The sequence below is a fragment of the Scleropages formosus genome, chromosome 13, assembly GCF_900964775.1.
Source record: "Scleropages formosus chromosome 13, fSclFor1.1, whole genome shotgun sequence".
In the NCBI taxonomy this organism is placed as follows: domain Eukaryota; kingdom Metazoa; phylum Chordata; class Actinopteri; order Osteoglossiformes; family Osteoglossidae; genus Scleropages; species Scleropages formosus.
The window spans coordinates 22,438,174-22,453,206 of NC_041818.1; the positions used below are offsets into that span (position 1 = coordinate 22,438,174).

The 15,033-nt window shown below is 43.6% G+C and overlaps 1 protein-coding gene and 1 long non-coding RNA gene across 2 annotated transcripts; one reads left to right on the top strand and one right to left on the bottom strand.

The window, feature by feature from the left end:
* Nucleotides 1-1,459: 1,459 nt before the first annotated feature.
* Nucleotides 1,460-5,465, bottom strand: LOC108923159 (uncharacterized). Its single transcript, XR_001965201.1, has 3 exons — nucleotides 5,431-5,465; nucleotides 2,527-2,653; nucleotides 1,460-1,635 (listed from the first exon to the last, which is right to left on the bottom strand). It is a non-coding gene; the product is annotated as an uncharacterized LOC108923159 (long non-coding RNA).
* LOC108923156 (cytokine receptor common subunit gamma-like) lies at nucleotides 3,373-14,903 on the top strand. Its single transcript, XM_018733728.2, has 7 exons — nucleotides 3,373-3,892; nucleotides 10,549-10,701; nucleotides 13,165-13,255; nucleotides 13,499-13,671; nucleotides 13,867-14,009; nucleotides 14,164-14,335; nucleotides 14,780-14,903. Exons 2-7 carry the CDS (start codon nucleotides 10,617-10,619, stop codon nucleotides 14,881-14,883), a joined length of 768 nt encoding a protein of 255 aa, XP_018589244.1. The 5' UTR covers nucleotides 3,373-3,892; nucleotides 10,549-10,616; the 3' UTR covers nucleotides 14,884-14,903.
* The last annotated feature ends 130 nt before the right edge of the window (nucleotides 14,904-15,033 follow it).

Genomic DNA, 15,033 nt, shown 5'->3' on the forward strand with positions numbered 1-15,033 from the left:
TGCACACTGGAGGAGGTGTGTGCTGGGATTCACCCCTCCCATGCTGGTGTGGGTGTCATTTTTTGAAGGGAGACGTTAAGAACAGGGTAACTGGTCACGGCTAAAATGGACACAAAAAAAGAGATGAAACACAGTGTGAGAAGTGTTACGTGCTGAAGGTTGTCTTACTCTCAATACCTTCATATTTATGTAGGTGTTCATATGTGTTGTACATGGGGACAGCTGGTAGGGTAGTGGTAAGAGCTTCTCTCTTTGGACCCAAAGGTTGCAAGTTTAAATCCCAGGTCCAGCTGTAGTATCCTCAAGCAAGGTACTTACCCATAATTGCTTCAGTAAAAAAAAACATTATTCAGCTGTATAAATGGGTAAATAGTTGTAAGTATTTTAACATTGCATTTCTCCAAAGCAGCTTGCATCGACTAAATGTAAAATATGAATGTATTTCACAGTTGTGTGGTCATTAGTGGTTTGTCTCAGTTCTTTTCCTGTGCAGAATCCTCACAACAGCACCATAAATTCAGCTTTGAATCTGGGTCATGTCCAGGCATGTTTGACTCACTACCTGCTACTGGGATGGCCAATTATCCAAAGTGACAAGACATATAAATGAACTACGTGAAAGCATAGGCACTGCCGTGTTACCAATCCTCCGCAATAGCACAAATTCATTATACTTGGTCATAAAAGGGATGAGCCAGTTTATATTTTTTTGCTTTCCACAAGTAGAGCATTGTGCACTGATCCAAAAATCCTCTGCGTATTGTTCAGCATGATGTGTGGCCATCTCTGCCCCAAACTTTATACCTGGGGGGTCTGAGCAATACAGTAGGATTCTTCCTGTTTGCGAGCCAGCAGAACATGCTCTTGTACAAGGAGACTTTCATTCATAAAAGTCTTCTGCAATATAATCCTTTCCACCATCAATATAACCCCTCCCATATTGGGCACATGGAGGTATCAGCACCTAGCAATTGGCCCAAATGTACTGTAACGGTACATAATGTGCGACTGCACTTATATCAGCAGAATACCGTGAAAAGTAAAGTGGAAAGCACACAGATGTAGTGGAGTTACATCACCTATGCAACAATTTGTTCAGCTGCTGTGGATTTGCAAGACCTGAATGTCCAGCGGCAACAAGGAAAGGCTGCAGGTGATTCTACATGGACACATTTAGGTTTAGTCAATCGTAAAAATTTCCATTCCAGTGTGGAAAACTACCAGATCCTGGAAAACTACCCCTAGGCATAACATCTTCTGAGTCTTCTTCAAATTCTGAAAAAGTTACTTAGAAGCACATTACCAGAGAAGACATCAAAGGTGTTCATCATCTGTCAGTTTTCCTCAAATGCCTGACAATCTGTATTGTCCAACAGATAGAAAACAGAACATACCTGATCCTCGCCAAGAACAACTTTATCTGAATGACACAGTTCATAACTCAACAACCAATGCGCAACAAAACAACCCTTTAATTATTAAAGACCTGTTTATGACTCTGTCAGTGGGATCAGTCTCATATACCCTGATCCATCTTTCCACTGCAAGCTTTTTCATACACATATCACTTGACACACTCATTGATATTTCAGAAACTGCACTCTGAGGCTGTCATACATAGTCCATCCATAAGATCTGCAATGAAAAGAAAAAGGTAATAAGGAATGTCAAGGTTTAAGCTTGGGTATAGAAAGAACAATGTGAGTATTCATAGAGGAGCAGAGACCTGCATCTGCTGTTTGTCCAGTTTTGGGACTCATGCACTATCAAGTTAGTTTAGTGGACACTTCTGTCTACTACATCTCATAGCTTATAATTTTACAAAGCTGTCAATATTGCTGAAGCAATACAGGTATTACTGTCAAGCCAACAAGGGAGTCTGAAGCAACACTACGGGTTCAGTCCAGATACTAAAACACTATACTGCCACTAGACTCATCTTCATCATTGTGCTCCCATGTACAGTTTTTTGGTGATTATGGGATACTGCATATCATAGCAGGCTCAGTTGCATGTGACATCTCTCTAAGTACCTCCCACCTAAAATACCGCTTTTTAATCAAAACCTTCTACCCATAGCTACTCTCTGGTGGGACTAATTCAATAACTCCATAAATTTTACATTAACAGGAAATATGTATGTAATATTACATTAGATTTGTATATTACAAATATATTATACACGATAATATTATATGTAATATAATTTTTTTAATAAAATTCATATTTAGGTTGTCTTAAAACCAAAATGTTATGTCGGTCAGTCAGTTTCCCTCCACTTGTCAATGATGAGGTTGCGATATGTTATCTACATTATTTTAAATTGTACTGCCTTTTCTTGTTTTCCTGCTGTACTAATTAAGTCTTTGTAAGGCATAAAATCATTGGATAAGATGACTAATGCTTTCCTTAAGTTCTGCATGGTTTTTTCCTTTTGGAAAAACAAAGGCCCAGATTGTGCACCAAACCCTAGATGAGGGTTAACAGTTCTATACTAAAAAGGAACTGAAAAGATGCAACACGAACCTTGAGCCTACCCTTGTGTCTTTGGTTGCCTTAGACGTTTAACTTCAGTGGAGTCCTCCAAAAAGCCTTGCATCTGTTGGCCCACTGCCTCCTCCGTGACTCCCCAGGCTACCCGCCAGTCCAGATCCTGTCACAGTTAAGAGGAAGGAAAGGAGGCAGAGGTAGGAGCGAACTGGGAGATCAGCTCTCTTTTAACTTTCTACCCAAACTGAACTTCACATGAACATCAGCGACCTGTACAGTCCTGCCACAGTTAGTTCAAGTGCGTCACACACCGGAGAGTTGTCACGGAATTAAAAATAGAGCAGTTATTTCACAAGTATGTCGCTTTAACAAATTAATTAGCGGCTATGATTCAGCAGAGTTCAAAGCAGGTGGCCCTGCCCTTACTCCTGCCTATTGCATTTTACATGACATTTTTAACCTTTCTGCTCAAAAACAATTCTTCTAATTTGTATGAAAACAGGTTCGGTGGAAAACACTAATGAGAAGTGGTTCGGCAAGAACGAGAAACAACTGCACTTTCATTTACATATTGGGTCATTGATGTTTAAATTAGTTCAATTTTATCCACGTAAATTCTCTTCTGTGTTCTGCTGCTTCAAGTGATTGTGGTTAAGAGGAAGGCAAGGCTCTTCTGACCATATCATGCTGTTTTTCTAATTAAAGATTGCAGCCACAAGAACAAACAATACATACTTTCTCCCATAAGTACTTCTTTCATCTTGTCCTTGAGTTGACCGAGCTACGGTGATTTTGCCAGACCTTCTTTCTGCCTTCCTCATCCTTGCAGGCAACTTTATACATGGATTTCCAAGCAAGAAGAAGTACTCACAACACATGGATGTGTCTAAATAGACAAATTAGACCTGACATCCCCTTCTCAAATCTAGTTCAGTGCAGAATTCAGTGTATTATCCACAATGACAAGCTGCCCAGGTATTGGAGAAGTGACACAGCTCCAAACCATCACACCTCGCGACTGACAGCTGGAATGAGGTTGAAAAGCAGGGCATGGTTTTCACCAGAAATAATGTGTTCTTGTTGAGGCCAAAAAAATTCTCCCTCTGACTCATCAGTCCAGAGGACATGGTTCCAGATGTCTTGTGGATGATCAGTGTGCACTTTGGCAAACTTACCAGGCTGCAATGTTCCTTTTGGATAGCAGTGGTTTTCTGCTTATTACCCTTACATGAAAGCTGCTCTTCTTATTCTTGGGTGTTTTTTTTGAGGTGTGAATGCTCACATTATCCAACTTGACAGTGGCTTTAAGACCCTTACTGTGGTTTTTTTTTTTTTTTTAAATGTTTTTCCTTAAGATTTGTTCCTTCAAGGGGTTTTGATCAGACATCCACGCCTGTGTAGGGTGAGTATGTCTTAGGGTTCAATCAATGGTTGAACCCCCACATTCACATGCTTTTCTGTTCCCTCTTTAAAAGTGGTAAGTTGAGAGGTCTGTTTCTGAGTTGCTCAGATTTCGATGACTTCTTTCCACACACTTCTTCTGGCAAAAATCAAGCTCACTCATCTGCTCTGTGTATCAGGCAAATTTCCAAATTGAGATCTGAATGTTTGAAAAACCCGAGATGAAACAAGCTTTTTACCTACTTTGCACATATATCTCCAACCTTTAATAACATTGTTTAATTAATCCAGTTCGTTAACAGTTATTTAATCAGTTCCCATAAACCTTGTTGGGCAGATTTATAACGCTTTGAAATTTCCTTAAATATAGCAGGGCTACAAAAACTTTTTTCTTGGCGCCGTGTATTAAAAATTAGAAAAGTTACTTAGACGTAATAGATGAATAATGAATAACTGATTGCGAAGACAAGGGAGATAATTTAATAACACTTTGATTCGCCTGAACAAAGGGAAGCGCAGTGAACAAAAGGATCATCAAGGGAGATTTTGAAGGAGATGAAACAGCAGCAGAAATTATAATTATATCATTTTCTATTTCTGCTCTTCCACAAACTTGGCAAAGCATCCGACTTAATCACTCAGTTAGTTATCATTCCTCATTTCCATATAACGTTTAATTCGGACAAATGCGTCCAAACATGCCTGTCATTTAAATGCGTCTGAAAGCCAATCGTAAAATCCGCGTCAATATAAATATACTCATTATTAAGTGAAGGACAAAGTAAAGTCGGGAAAATACTGTGCTGTACAATCCTATCACGCAAATCCTGTAACGTATTATACCACCAGGTAAGTTCAAACTGTGTTAGCAATTTTTGCTAATTTCCCACAACTTCCGCATAGCAACAGTGTCATCCGAAAGGACCAATCGGAGCATTAGCTTTGCAGCTGCGCAGTTATTCCTCCCCAACAGCCACTTGCGCTTAACATAACAAAGGCTGTAGAGAACGGGATGGTTGTAGCAGTGAGTCAATAGGAAGAAAAAAGGCCGAGAAAACTTAGCCAATTATTTTTTAATTATCTAAAAGCTCAAAATCTCCCAGTGTGCAGTACATACTGAGGCAAACATCAGTGTGCAAGCACTCTTTCACAGTATCAACCCTAATGCTTCAGTTCTGTAAAGCTCATTGTGATAAACCGAGTTTAATAGACACTGCCACTAATATAAATACAATATTTTTTTCGAACATTTACAGTTTTCATGCTTCTAATAAATGAGATCTTTGTATATAAATAAATGTCTTATTTCAGGTATATTGTTTCTTGTCATGCGTACGCAGTACGAGTGTATGTGGGACAATGACGCTCGTGTTCACGTGTCTCCTGCACACTCCAAAAGTTACAAACACAAGCTAGGCATTAAATACAAAACAGCAAACAGGCTAAAAACAGAAACTTCACGCGCGACAAGACAATACGTGCAGAAACAGTCATGTATTGGTTCAATATACAACCAATATGTTCTTAGAAGATACTAACCTTTGCAGGATGTGTCATGGTTCTGACAGTAATTCACAGGGCAGTGAAAAGGTTATTAATTTTCAGGTGGGAGTTTGTTTTGTGGAAGGGGCTGGTGGGGGGGGGGGAAAAAACTCTTGGCGGCTCGAGAATTTGGATGATCCCAAACTCCGGCAGCGGGCTATTTCTGTGTCCCGTTCTGCCTTCAGAGGGTGTCAGCAGCTGAAACCTATTAAAGAGCAAACATGCTGCGCCTCCTGTATGGCGTCTTTTCCCATCTGGAGCAATCAGTTAACCCAGGAACAGGCCTGGTCACTGGAACCGAACCACAGAGCCGGCGCAAACCAGCACACGCTGGAAAGAGCGGGAGCGAGGGCTGGGACAGCTGGCCGCGTGGCCCCGGCCGCTCCCGCGTGGCCCTCGTGGCTCCGTTTGAAATGGGAGACGTGATCAGTAAGCACGCAGAAAAAAGCAAAGTGTCTCCATGTCACTTTTCATGAGAGCATCCAGCATATGAGGACCGAAATAAATTCGTCAACCGAAAACATTCCGGAACAAATTTCCTCATAAATTTTGGCTGTCGAACTCAAATGATTGTTCCTGACAAGGAGTTGCAGTGTCTGTTTCGGTCACGGCTCCGCCGCGTTTGATCGCAGGTTGCATCTGATACTCAAGTCAGATTTCCTGTTTGAAATATTAAAAAATTCCAAGAGATTAAATTTTTAGGTCTCTTGGGGGAATCGGGATCAGTAGACTGGATCCATTTTCTCAGCGTAATCTCACAAAATTTTAGAAATGCAAACATTTGCCGAACCAAAAATAAACCAGAAAATCAGTCTGAAAGATTTTGCCTCTACATAAAACTTTGAACAAGCAGAATATGTGGCCCCGGTACATGATACAACCCACCCCACAGACAGAGAAGAAAGCCCTAAATCATATTTAATAACATTTTTACATTTTGAGAGGTGGAAGGCCATATGAGTCTGGCTAATCGCAGTCACACACACAGCTGATCAATACTTAAACTTCAGAAATGAATTTATCTCACACCTCAAATATGAAACTTGTATGAATAATCTCTTCATAAATTCAATCACTTGTGAGGAAAACAACAACAGTACATTTCAGATGTAAATGCAGTGCTCTCACAGCACCAAAAGGGGGCATATAATCCCAAAATGTTTAAATGCAGTGCAGTACAAGCTTTTTTCTCCCACTGTTTTCATTCTGTAAACACACCAAAGAGCATGAGTCACTGTACATTTAAAAGCAAAGCACTTCTTTTTTGGGGTGGCTTCTCTCTCTCTCAGAATTAAAAACAAAACAATTCTATGCGCTTGTTATTTATCGGAAATTCAGAAATCGACTTTCTCCAGTTCGGAGGGTAATACCAGAACGGCGTCAGGAAATGATCCCGCATGAAATCAGCGAAAATGGCAAACATCTTTATTAGTACCAAAAATCCCAGCAGTATTAAGTCACAAGGGCCCTAGTTGCATTCTGTAATTCAAATATACTTAAAAATACAATAAAAATATCCAATAATTTTTCACTGTGCGTATATGACATTTGGAGTTCATGAATGTCAAGAATTTCTTTTTCAGAGGCCCAATCTGAGTGTGATGAAATCCCACTTCTTTCCCTGCCATGAAGGCCATGTGTGATGCTGAACACTCAGGGCAAGGAGTCTTTCAGCGACCGCAACAATTAGCAAGAACACATGTTGATGTTAAAATATCTTAAACAATACATACAATAAAACCAAAGCGCTTGGTTACAATACAAACTTTAGTATCTGAATTTGCATTAAAAAAATTGCAAAACAGTTGCAGACAAGATATTAAAAGATCTATTTAAATACGGGGGGCACGGTGGGCGCAGTGGGTTTGGCCAGGGCCCGCTCTGTGGTGGGTCTGGGGTTCGAGTCCTGCTTGGGGTGCCTTGCGGCGGACTGGTGTCCCGTCCGGGGTGTGTCCTCCCCTCTCTAGCCCTGCGCCCCGTGTTGCTGAGTTAGGCTCTGGCTTGCTGTGACCCTGCTCGGGACAAGTGGTTGTAGACATTGTGCGTGTACTTTAATACAATGTTTGATGCACAGTACGTAGGCGGGTCTGCTCATTTTTTTTTAAATTCCCTGCTTCTGTTACATTTGTACCCGCAGGTTCAGTCAACACAGCTGAACAAAAGCAAAAAAAAAAAAAAAAACAACAGCCCTAGGGTTAAAGCTGGACAGATGGTAACTTTCTCTTCTGTAAAAAGAGTTACAGCATGACTATGACAACTGCCAGGCTTCCTGTTATACTCAAGATTCAGCAGACTCTATAAATGGACTGCAGTTTTTTTTTAATATGCAGTCTGAAGAATCTGAGCTTTTGTGCCAAAACTGGGCAGAACCAGAACCTGGTAGGGTGGCCCTTTCTTGGCCGGGCATCTTTTCCAGGGCTAGAACCCATCTGGAGGATGGCTGCGTTCTGTCCACAGGCTGTTATCATTTGGACGGAGACGGAAGGAGCCCGGCACACCAGGCCAAGATGCCACCTAGTTCAGTGCTGCTTGTGTGTTGTTTTCTTTTTGGGTGAACTGGGCGTTATTTGTAACCATAAATGTTTGTCCTACCACTAGCCGTTCCCGGTGCTCTGAATTCCAGTCTGGTCCATTTTAGCAACAGCCACGATTGTAACCTATTCCCACATTCACAGTGGGAAATCTAAAAAATCTAGTCAAAGGGAAGAAATACCAACTTTAACCATCCTTAACGTTTGTTTATTGTTTACAGAACATTATTTTCTTACCGTGCACTTTAGTCAATTTATTGTACACATTTCTTTTGTAGCAAATTTACTAAAATGGTTGCCCCACTGTGCTTCATTTAAAATCAAAATAACAGTTTTACCGATTTTCATCGCTGAAAATCTTACAGAGGAAAATTAGGCTTAGTACCTCTGCACGGGGGTACCTCAGTAACAGTACTGTACTAAAAAAAGTACAGGATGTGCTGAGCTCAAATGATCTTGATAAAGTAAACTAGAATAATGAGTCACCATCATCCATATGCACTTCTTCATCTTGATATTTTGAATAAAACTGTTGCAGTCTGATGTGTAAAACCACACACCCTGCTGTCACGTCAGACCCTCGGACCACCTGACGGAGACACAGTAATAATAAGGGACACTAGGAAATTGAAAGTGGGGGCTAAATAGTCCATTTTCAGCCCCACAATTCGCTGTGCTTGAAACAGCCACATTATACCTAGATCACCAGCTCTCATCACAAAAACTGGGGTAACAAATTGACACCCCTGCCCACTTCTTTCTAAATATATGTACCTCATCTCTTTCACCTATTCATCCAATTTTTCACATCTGCGTAAACCTTGGTATTCTTACCAACCAATCGCTGCCGCAGGAGGTGACATCATGTATCGCCTTCCAGCAAGGGACCATCACAAAACTCCTTTCCTGGTAAAGAAAAAATTAATATTTTCAGGAACGCTGCTATGCAGTTTTACAGTGACATTGTGGCAGCAATTACGTATTACACTCAAGTTCACTACATTCGCATAGAATCTCCTGATGATGCCTTGGACAAGTATACTCGAGGTCTTAGGAAGAAAACATTGCTAAAGGATGAACATGTAAATGGTACAGTTCTATTCGGCTTCGATCATGGACAAATGTTGGTTTCCCAGCCTTCTTTACCTTGCTCGGAGTTCACAAAGAGAGATCAGATTAGAGAATACGGTGAAAGGTAAATGAGGTTCGCTGCTTGCCAGGAAGAGGGATCTCTTGACCCTTGGTGGCAGTAACCTGATGGTCAGGATTTGCACACAGATCTAAGTCTGTCTATTAAGAAGAGTCCACAGCTTTTGATAGTTCTACTGTCAGCCTGTGAAAAGGTACACGCCATAATCAACCAATGTCAACAACCACTTGTCACAAGCAAGGTTGCGGCAACCCAGAGCCTACCCGGCAACGCAGGGCACAAGGCCAAAAGGGGAGGGGACACACCCCAGGACAGTATACCAGGCTGTTGCAGGGCACCCCAAGCAGGGCTCGAACCCCAGACCCACCACACACCAGGCACCACCACATCCCTCTCCCATAATCACACTTTGAAAAGTAATATTCAGATTATGTCTGAAAGCTACATCATCTGACAGTGTTCAGCACCGGTAATAGTCTGCTGGTTTTCATCACGTTAAAAACAGGAATATGCCTTGAGATATGAAGCGTTTGTCAGGTCTGTTTCATACTATCAACAGAAGATTCGCTTATTTACAGGATTTTTAACATCTTGCTGTAACGCCTTCACATTAAAATTTTACACCCTCTTTTTTGGCAAGAATAGGTCCATCGTCTCTTGCTAAACAAGCGCTTCCCCAAGTTGATTTTTAAGCTGCTTGTCTCTGTACCTACCTAGTTAAAACATCAATTAAACTGTAATGGAGCATGGGGCTCTGACGGACCAGAATATGAAACCAAACAAAGGACAATTAAATTTATAGGAAATTAGGACAAATAAGGAGAATACCTGGTGCTTTTGCTATGCGGAGCATTAAGGAAACAAGGAAGCCCGAAGCTAGAAGGGACAGATGAGAAGTTAGATGGGACAGACCATCGTCCAGGGGGAACAGTAGTCCGGTGTTTTTTCAATCACTTCCCAATCTGACATTTTTGAAATTTCTGTGACTCGTCGGTTGTTCAGATCTGCATGATACACCATGAAATGGAGCTACAAAGTGTCAGATGGCCAGTCCTGGCCAAACTCAGCAGGAGAAAGGACAATTATGGCCACAGTAAATATAAGGTCATCCAACTGAGATGGATCTGAGATGACTTTAGAGAAAGATGAATCCTGACCAAGATCAATATGGGACTATCCAGTCTAGTAGACTAAATCAGGCCAAAATAAGGGTGAAGAAACCAGAGCCAACATGAGTTTGAGGCAGACCAATCCAACATGTGGGGCAAACCCTTACAATCAGGGTGTTGATGTCAATGTGGACACCAAAATGCCCAAGCAAGAGCAGCACAGGATGGTTGTGCATATATTTTGAGCTAATGTATAAAATATAACCAGCAGGAATTGATGGTCAAATTCAGTAGTTTCTGAGGAACTTGATTGTTGTTCCTCTAGACTGAACTGAGTGGAAGTGAAAAAAAGCCACGTGACCTCATGAGCAGCATCCAGAGGGCTTGAGTTATATGACACAGATGGCAGCAATGGCAGCAGCACTGGTGGTGATGGCCATGATGCCAACTGGAAGAGTTCAAGGGAACCCCTTTATTGGTAAGTGCGTCCCTTTGGGGATGTGGTTTATTGGGTGGATGGGATTGTTATAGTACAAGGGGGACACACACACACCGTATTGTTCGGCTGCTACTCACAGATGGCCGTTTTGTTCCCTAAAACAGAAGCGTTTGCTAGTAAATTACGAAATACCTCAATCTGGAAGTTGTCTGACATGTTTAGTTTTTTAATGAGAGAAAACACGCATTTGTGTTCTCTACCCTTTGGGATGATATTTGTGAGCAGAGGTCAATGAACTTGTGGGCTACATCAAGTCCAGGTATGTAAAAAGATGAATAACTTGGAGAATGTGAAGGGAATAAGGAAGAAAATGAGTCGAGACTCCTGCCATGAAAGGGAAAATAAGCCTTGAGTGTTTTGTTTTCTGGGGTTCAAGCCCCACTTGGGGTGACTTGCGATGGACTGGCGTCCCATCCTGGGTATACCCCCTCCCCGTCCAGCATGGTGTCCTGCGTTTCCGGGTTAGGCTCCGGTTCGCCGCGACCCCACTTGGGACAAGCGGTTTCAGACAGTGTGTGTGTGTGTGTGTGTGTGTGTGTGTGTTTTGTTTTCTTTGGTGGAGCACAGCGCATGCAGGTCTCCATTTGACCTTGGCAATAAAGTACTTGAGTGAACAAATTATTTCTCTGCTGTGGTATTGCTCAGTTCTGACATTGCTGGTGGTTAAAACTAAAACAGAAAACAAGGACTCAGCACAACCTTCCAGGAAAACAGCGAATACACACACACACACACACACACACACACACACACACACACACACACACACACACTCCACAAACAGTCAGTTTTCAGTGTCACTACCTTTATTTCTTTATTTATGCCACAGACCCCAAGGTGGCTGCAGCTGGCATTGAGGTACAAATAGGCCGGAGATGGAGGGCAGAGAAAGAGCTGGAGGGAGTGGAGTTGCGCCTGAGATGGAAACCATTGGTGGGCGTGGTGGCAACAGGGAGAGTAGGGTTAGACCTCTTCCCAAAGTCCCAGACGTGCAAAGCCCGTGGCAAGGATAGGCACCGTATTATTCAGGAGGACGTACGGGTAGACATGGAGGACGTAAGACCCAGCAGAATGGTGGGGCTCAAGCAGAAAGAAGCATGGACAAAGTGGGAGCGTGCATTACAACGGAAAGTTACCTGGTCGAACTTCTGGCAGGCTGACTCCCACCAAGTCAGTTTCCTGGACAAAGCTGTATATGATACCTTACCATGTCCAGCTAACCTCCATGTCTGGGGGAGGAGTGAAGGAGTGAATCACTCTCCTGTCCCCTTTGCACCAGGAGAGGATCCCTGGAACACCTTCTGAGCAGTTGCCCAAAAGCTCTTGGAGAAGGTCGCTACCGCTGGCATCACGACCAGGTGCTAAAGGCAGTTGCAGAACATGTTGCCACAGCCATCAATGCCACCAAGCAACACCCCCCGCATGGAATACTATCTCCTTTGTCAAGGCTGGCCATAAGGCCCACCAACAGCCTAGAGCGAAGAAAGGCCTCCGAATCACAAGTACCGACTGGCAGCTGAAAGTGGACTTGGGCAAGCAGCTGCGGTTCCCAGAGCACTTCTCATATTCACATCTCTCTACCCGGATGAGATCATCTTTTCAGAGACTACCAAGCAAATGGTCATGTTGGAGCTTACAGTGCCCTGGAAAGAGCGCCTGGAGGAAACCAATGAACGGAAACATCCACGGTACCAGGAGCTTGTGGAGCAATGTTGGAGGCAAGGCTGGCGGACACACTACGTGCCCATTGAGGTGGGCTGTCGGGGGATTTGCAGGGTGCTCATTGTGCAAAGCCTGAACACTGCTGGGCATCACAGGGGAGGTGAAGAAGAAGGCCATCAGATCAGTTACTGAAGCTGCAGAGAGAGCCACTAGGTGCCTCTGGATTAAGCGGACAGATCCGTGGTCAGTTGCTGCTGGGACGCAAGTCGGAGGCTTGATCAACCCCGGCTGGGTGGCCTGGGTGACGGTGTCTGATGTTGAAAGACCCGAAAGACCCGATAACCCCAGGTCACATCACTGATAATGTGTCCCAGCACATCCGCAGGATGAATCTTAGAAATGTCGGGAAAAAAACATTGTGTCAAAGAGTCTCACGTTCTCGCTCATCTTGCACAGCATTCAGATGTTGCTAAAACTATTGCATTAAAGCAAAAGCTGATAAAGGTGGAAAAGAATGAAAAGATATTCATATTACCCAGTAAACTAGTCTCCACTAATAATGAGCCAAAATGTCTCTTTTACGCCATGTCCTGGCATCTTTTAATTTCTCTTAAAAGTGTTTACATGGTCTAGCAGTAAAAAAAACAGTAGTACCACATCTTAGCAATTCTTTCCACCGTAGCAGTAGCTTGTGCCCTATATATGTTTAAAAAAAAAAAGGTCATCTGATGTGCAGTATTTCCCCTTCACTGTGTCACACTTGCCTTTGTGGATGTGTAGGTGTGAGCTGTGTCGTCGTGAATCTGGAGTACACAGACTGCACCTGGAACCAGATCCGGAGCCCAGAGGCCAACTACACCTTCCAGAGCAGGTGAGTGTTTCCTCGTGCCAAATTACTGCTTGTGTTAACACTCTGTATGATGTGTACAGCCCATGTAAAGACACGGTAAAGAAAGGGGCTTTCTGATCAGTCTCTGGATTTTGCCTTGTTTCCATTCATTTCTCTGCAAGAAGTTGCGACATTAATTTTTAAGGCTCGAATGTATGACTAGTGTGTTTGACAACGAGAAGATGGGGATGGAGTGTCTTGCGAAAGCGCTGTGTTTGTCGCCAGACTGGGATCCAATGGCTCCTACAGCAACTGTCCCAGGTACCTGCTGAAGGAGGGAGAAAGAGTCGGCTGTCGGCTGTCATACAGATTGCTGGACAAGTTCAGGACACTGCACGTTCGACTGTCACACGACAACGTCACCCAACGGGAATGGGCTGTCAGTCTGCTACAACTGGGTGAGGGCTCCAACTGGGTACCTTTACACCACTGTAGTGTACCTTGTCTCCTGTCTCTGTGATCCTTTACAACATTGTTATACCTGCCACTGAGAACCTTTCCACTGCTGTACTCAGTAAAGCCCTAAATCACAGACACGGCTCATCTTCTGGGCTTTTCAACTTCTTAACCTGTTTCTCTCTCTCTCTCTCTAGTTAAACTAAATCCTCCTCGCAATCTGTCGGTGGAGATAAACGCTCAGAATCAGGAACTGTGGCTGTACTGGAACCACAGCATGAAGGAAAACTGTCGGGAGAATCAGGTGACCTACAGGAAGAGCTCTGAGTCGGCTTGGCAGGTAAGAACCGGAAGGGCTTAACGATAAGGCGACAAAGTCGTAGCTGTTAGGGCTGCCTACGAATGTATCATCTCTTAAGATATTAATGTGTGCTTCTCCCTACTGTGATGGCTGCTTGTTGGTAAAGGTGTGTCTCCACTCTCTTTTCCTGCAGTTCAGCACTCATTTTCCTGCCAACTACTACAGCTTGCCCCAGGTGTCCCTGAAGTCTCAGTATGAGTTGAAAGTGAGGACACGAGTGTCCAACAGTTGTGGAGAGTCCAAGTTCTGGAGTGACTGGAGCTCACCTGTGTTCTGCTGTCCAGCCGAGCAGCGCAGTGTAACAGGTACAGGGACGAGAGACGATCCCCCACGCGATTCCACCGTCTCAAGGCCGCTACGGCCGAGCTCAGCGTTTGTTGACACCTCCCTCTCACTTCCACTCCATCTCCTTCTTCTTACTACACCTAAGACCCAACACCAGGAAGGTCCTGCTTTGTGATTCCACTTGATCTAAACTCTTTCAAGGAAAACTGCCCAGTTGATTCATCTGGTAAATTGTAAGCTATGCAACTGATTTTGTACTTTGTGTACAAGGGCTGGAAAAGTGAATGAATTATAGTGTACAGAGGTGTGATGATGTCCCAGACCAGGCTGTATCCCAGCAAGATGGTGACCTGGGGCTCACCGCATGGAGTATGAGCCATTGTGAGCCCAGGTTGTGCCCACCGGGAGTTACTGGGAGCCCCAGATAACAGTGTCTCACTATGGTTTTATTGTCCATCTCACAGCGAGGAGCCCCAACCCGCAGCCCCTTGTTTTCCTCCTGGGGGCGGCTCTGTTGTGGCACCGCTGGTTGATCTCTCCAACTGACAGCACCTTGATCACATTTTGAATGGCAGCGCTAAGCATGTAGTGCAGTTGAAACAAAAGGGACTGGAGGAACCTGTCTGCATCACCCAGAGGCTGGAGGCTGAAGGAAGACTGCGACACATATGAGGTGCATTGAAGTCAAGGGTAAGAGGACCTGAGGGAGTGTAACGGA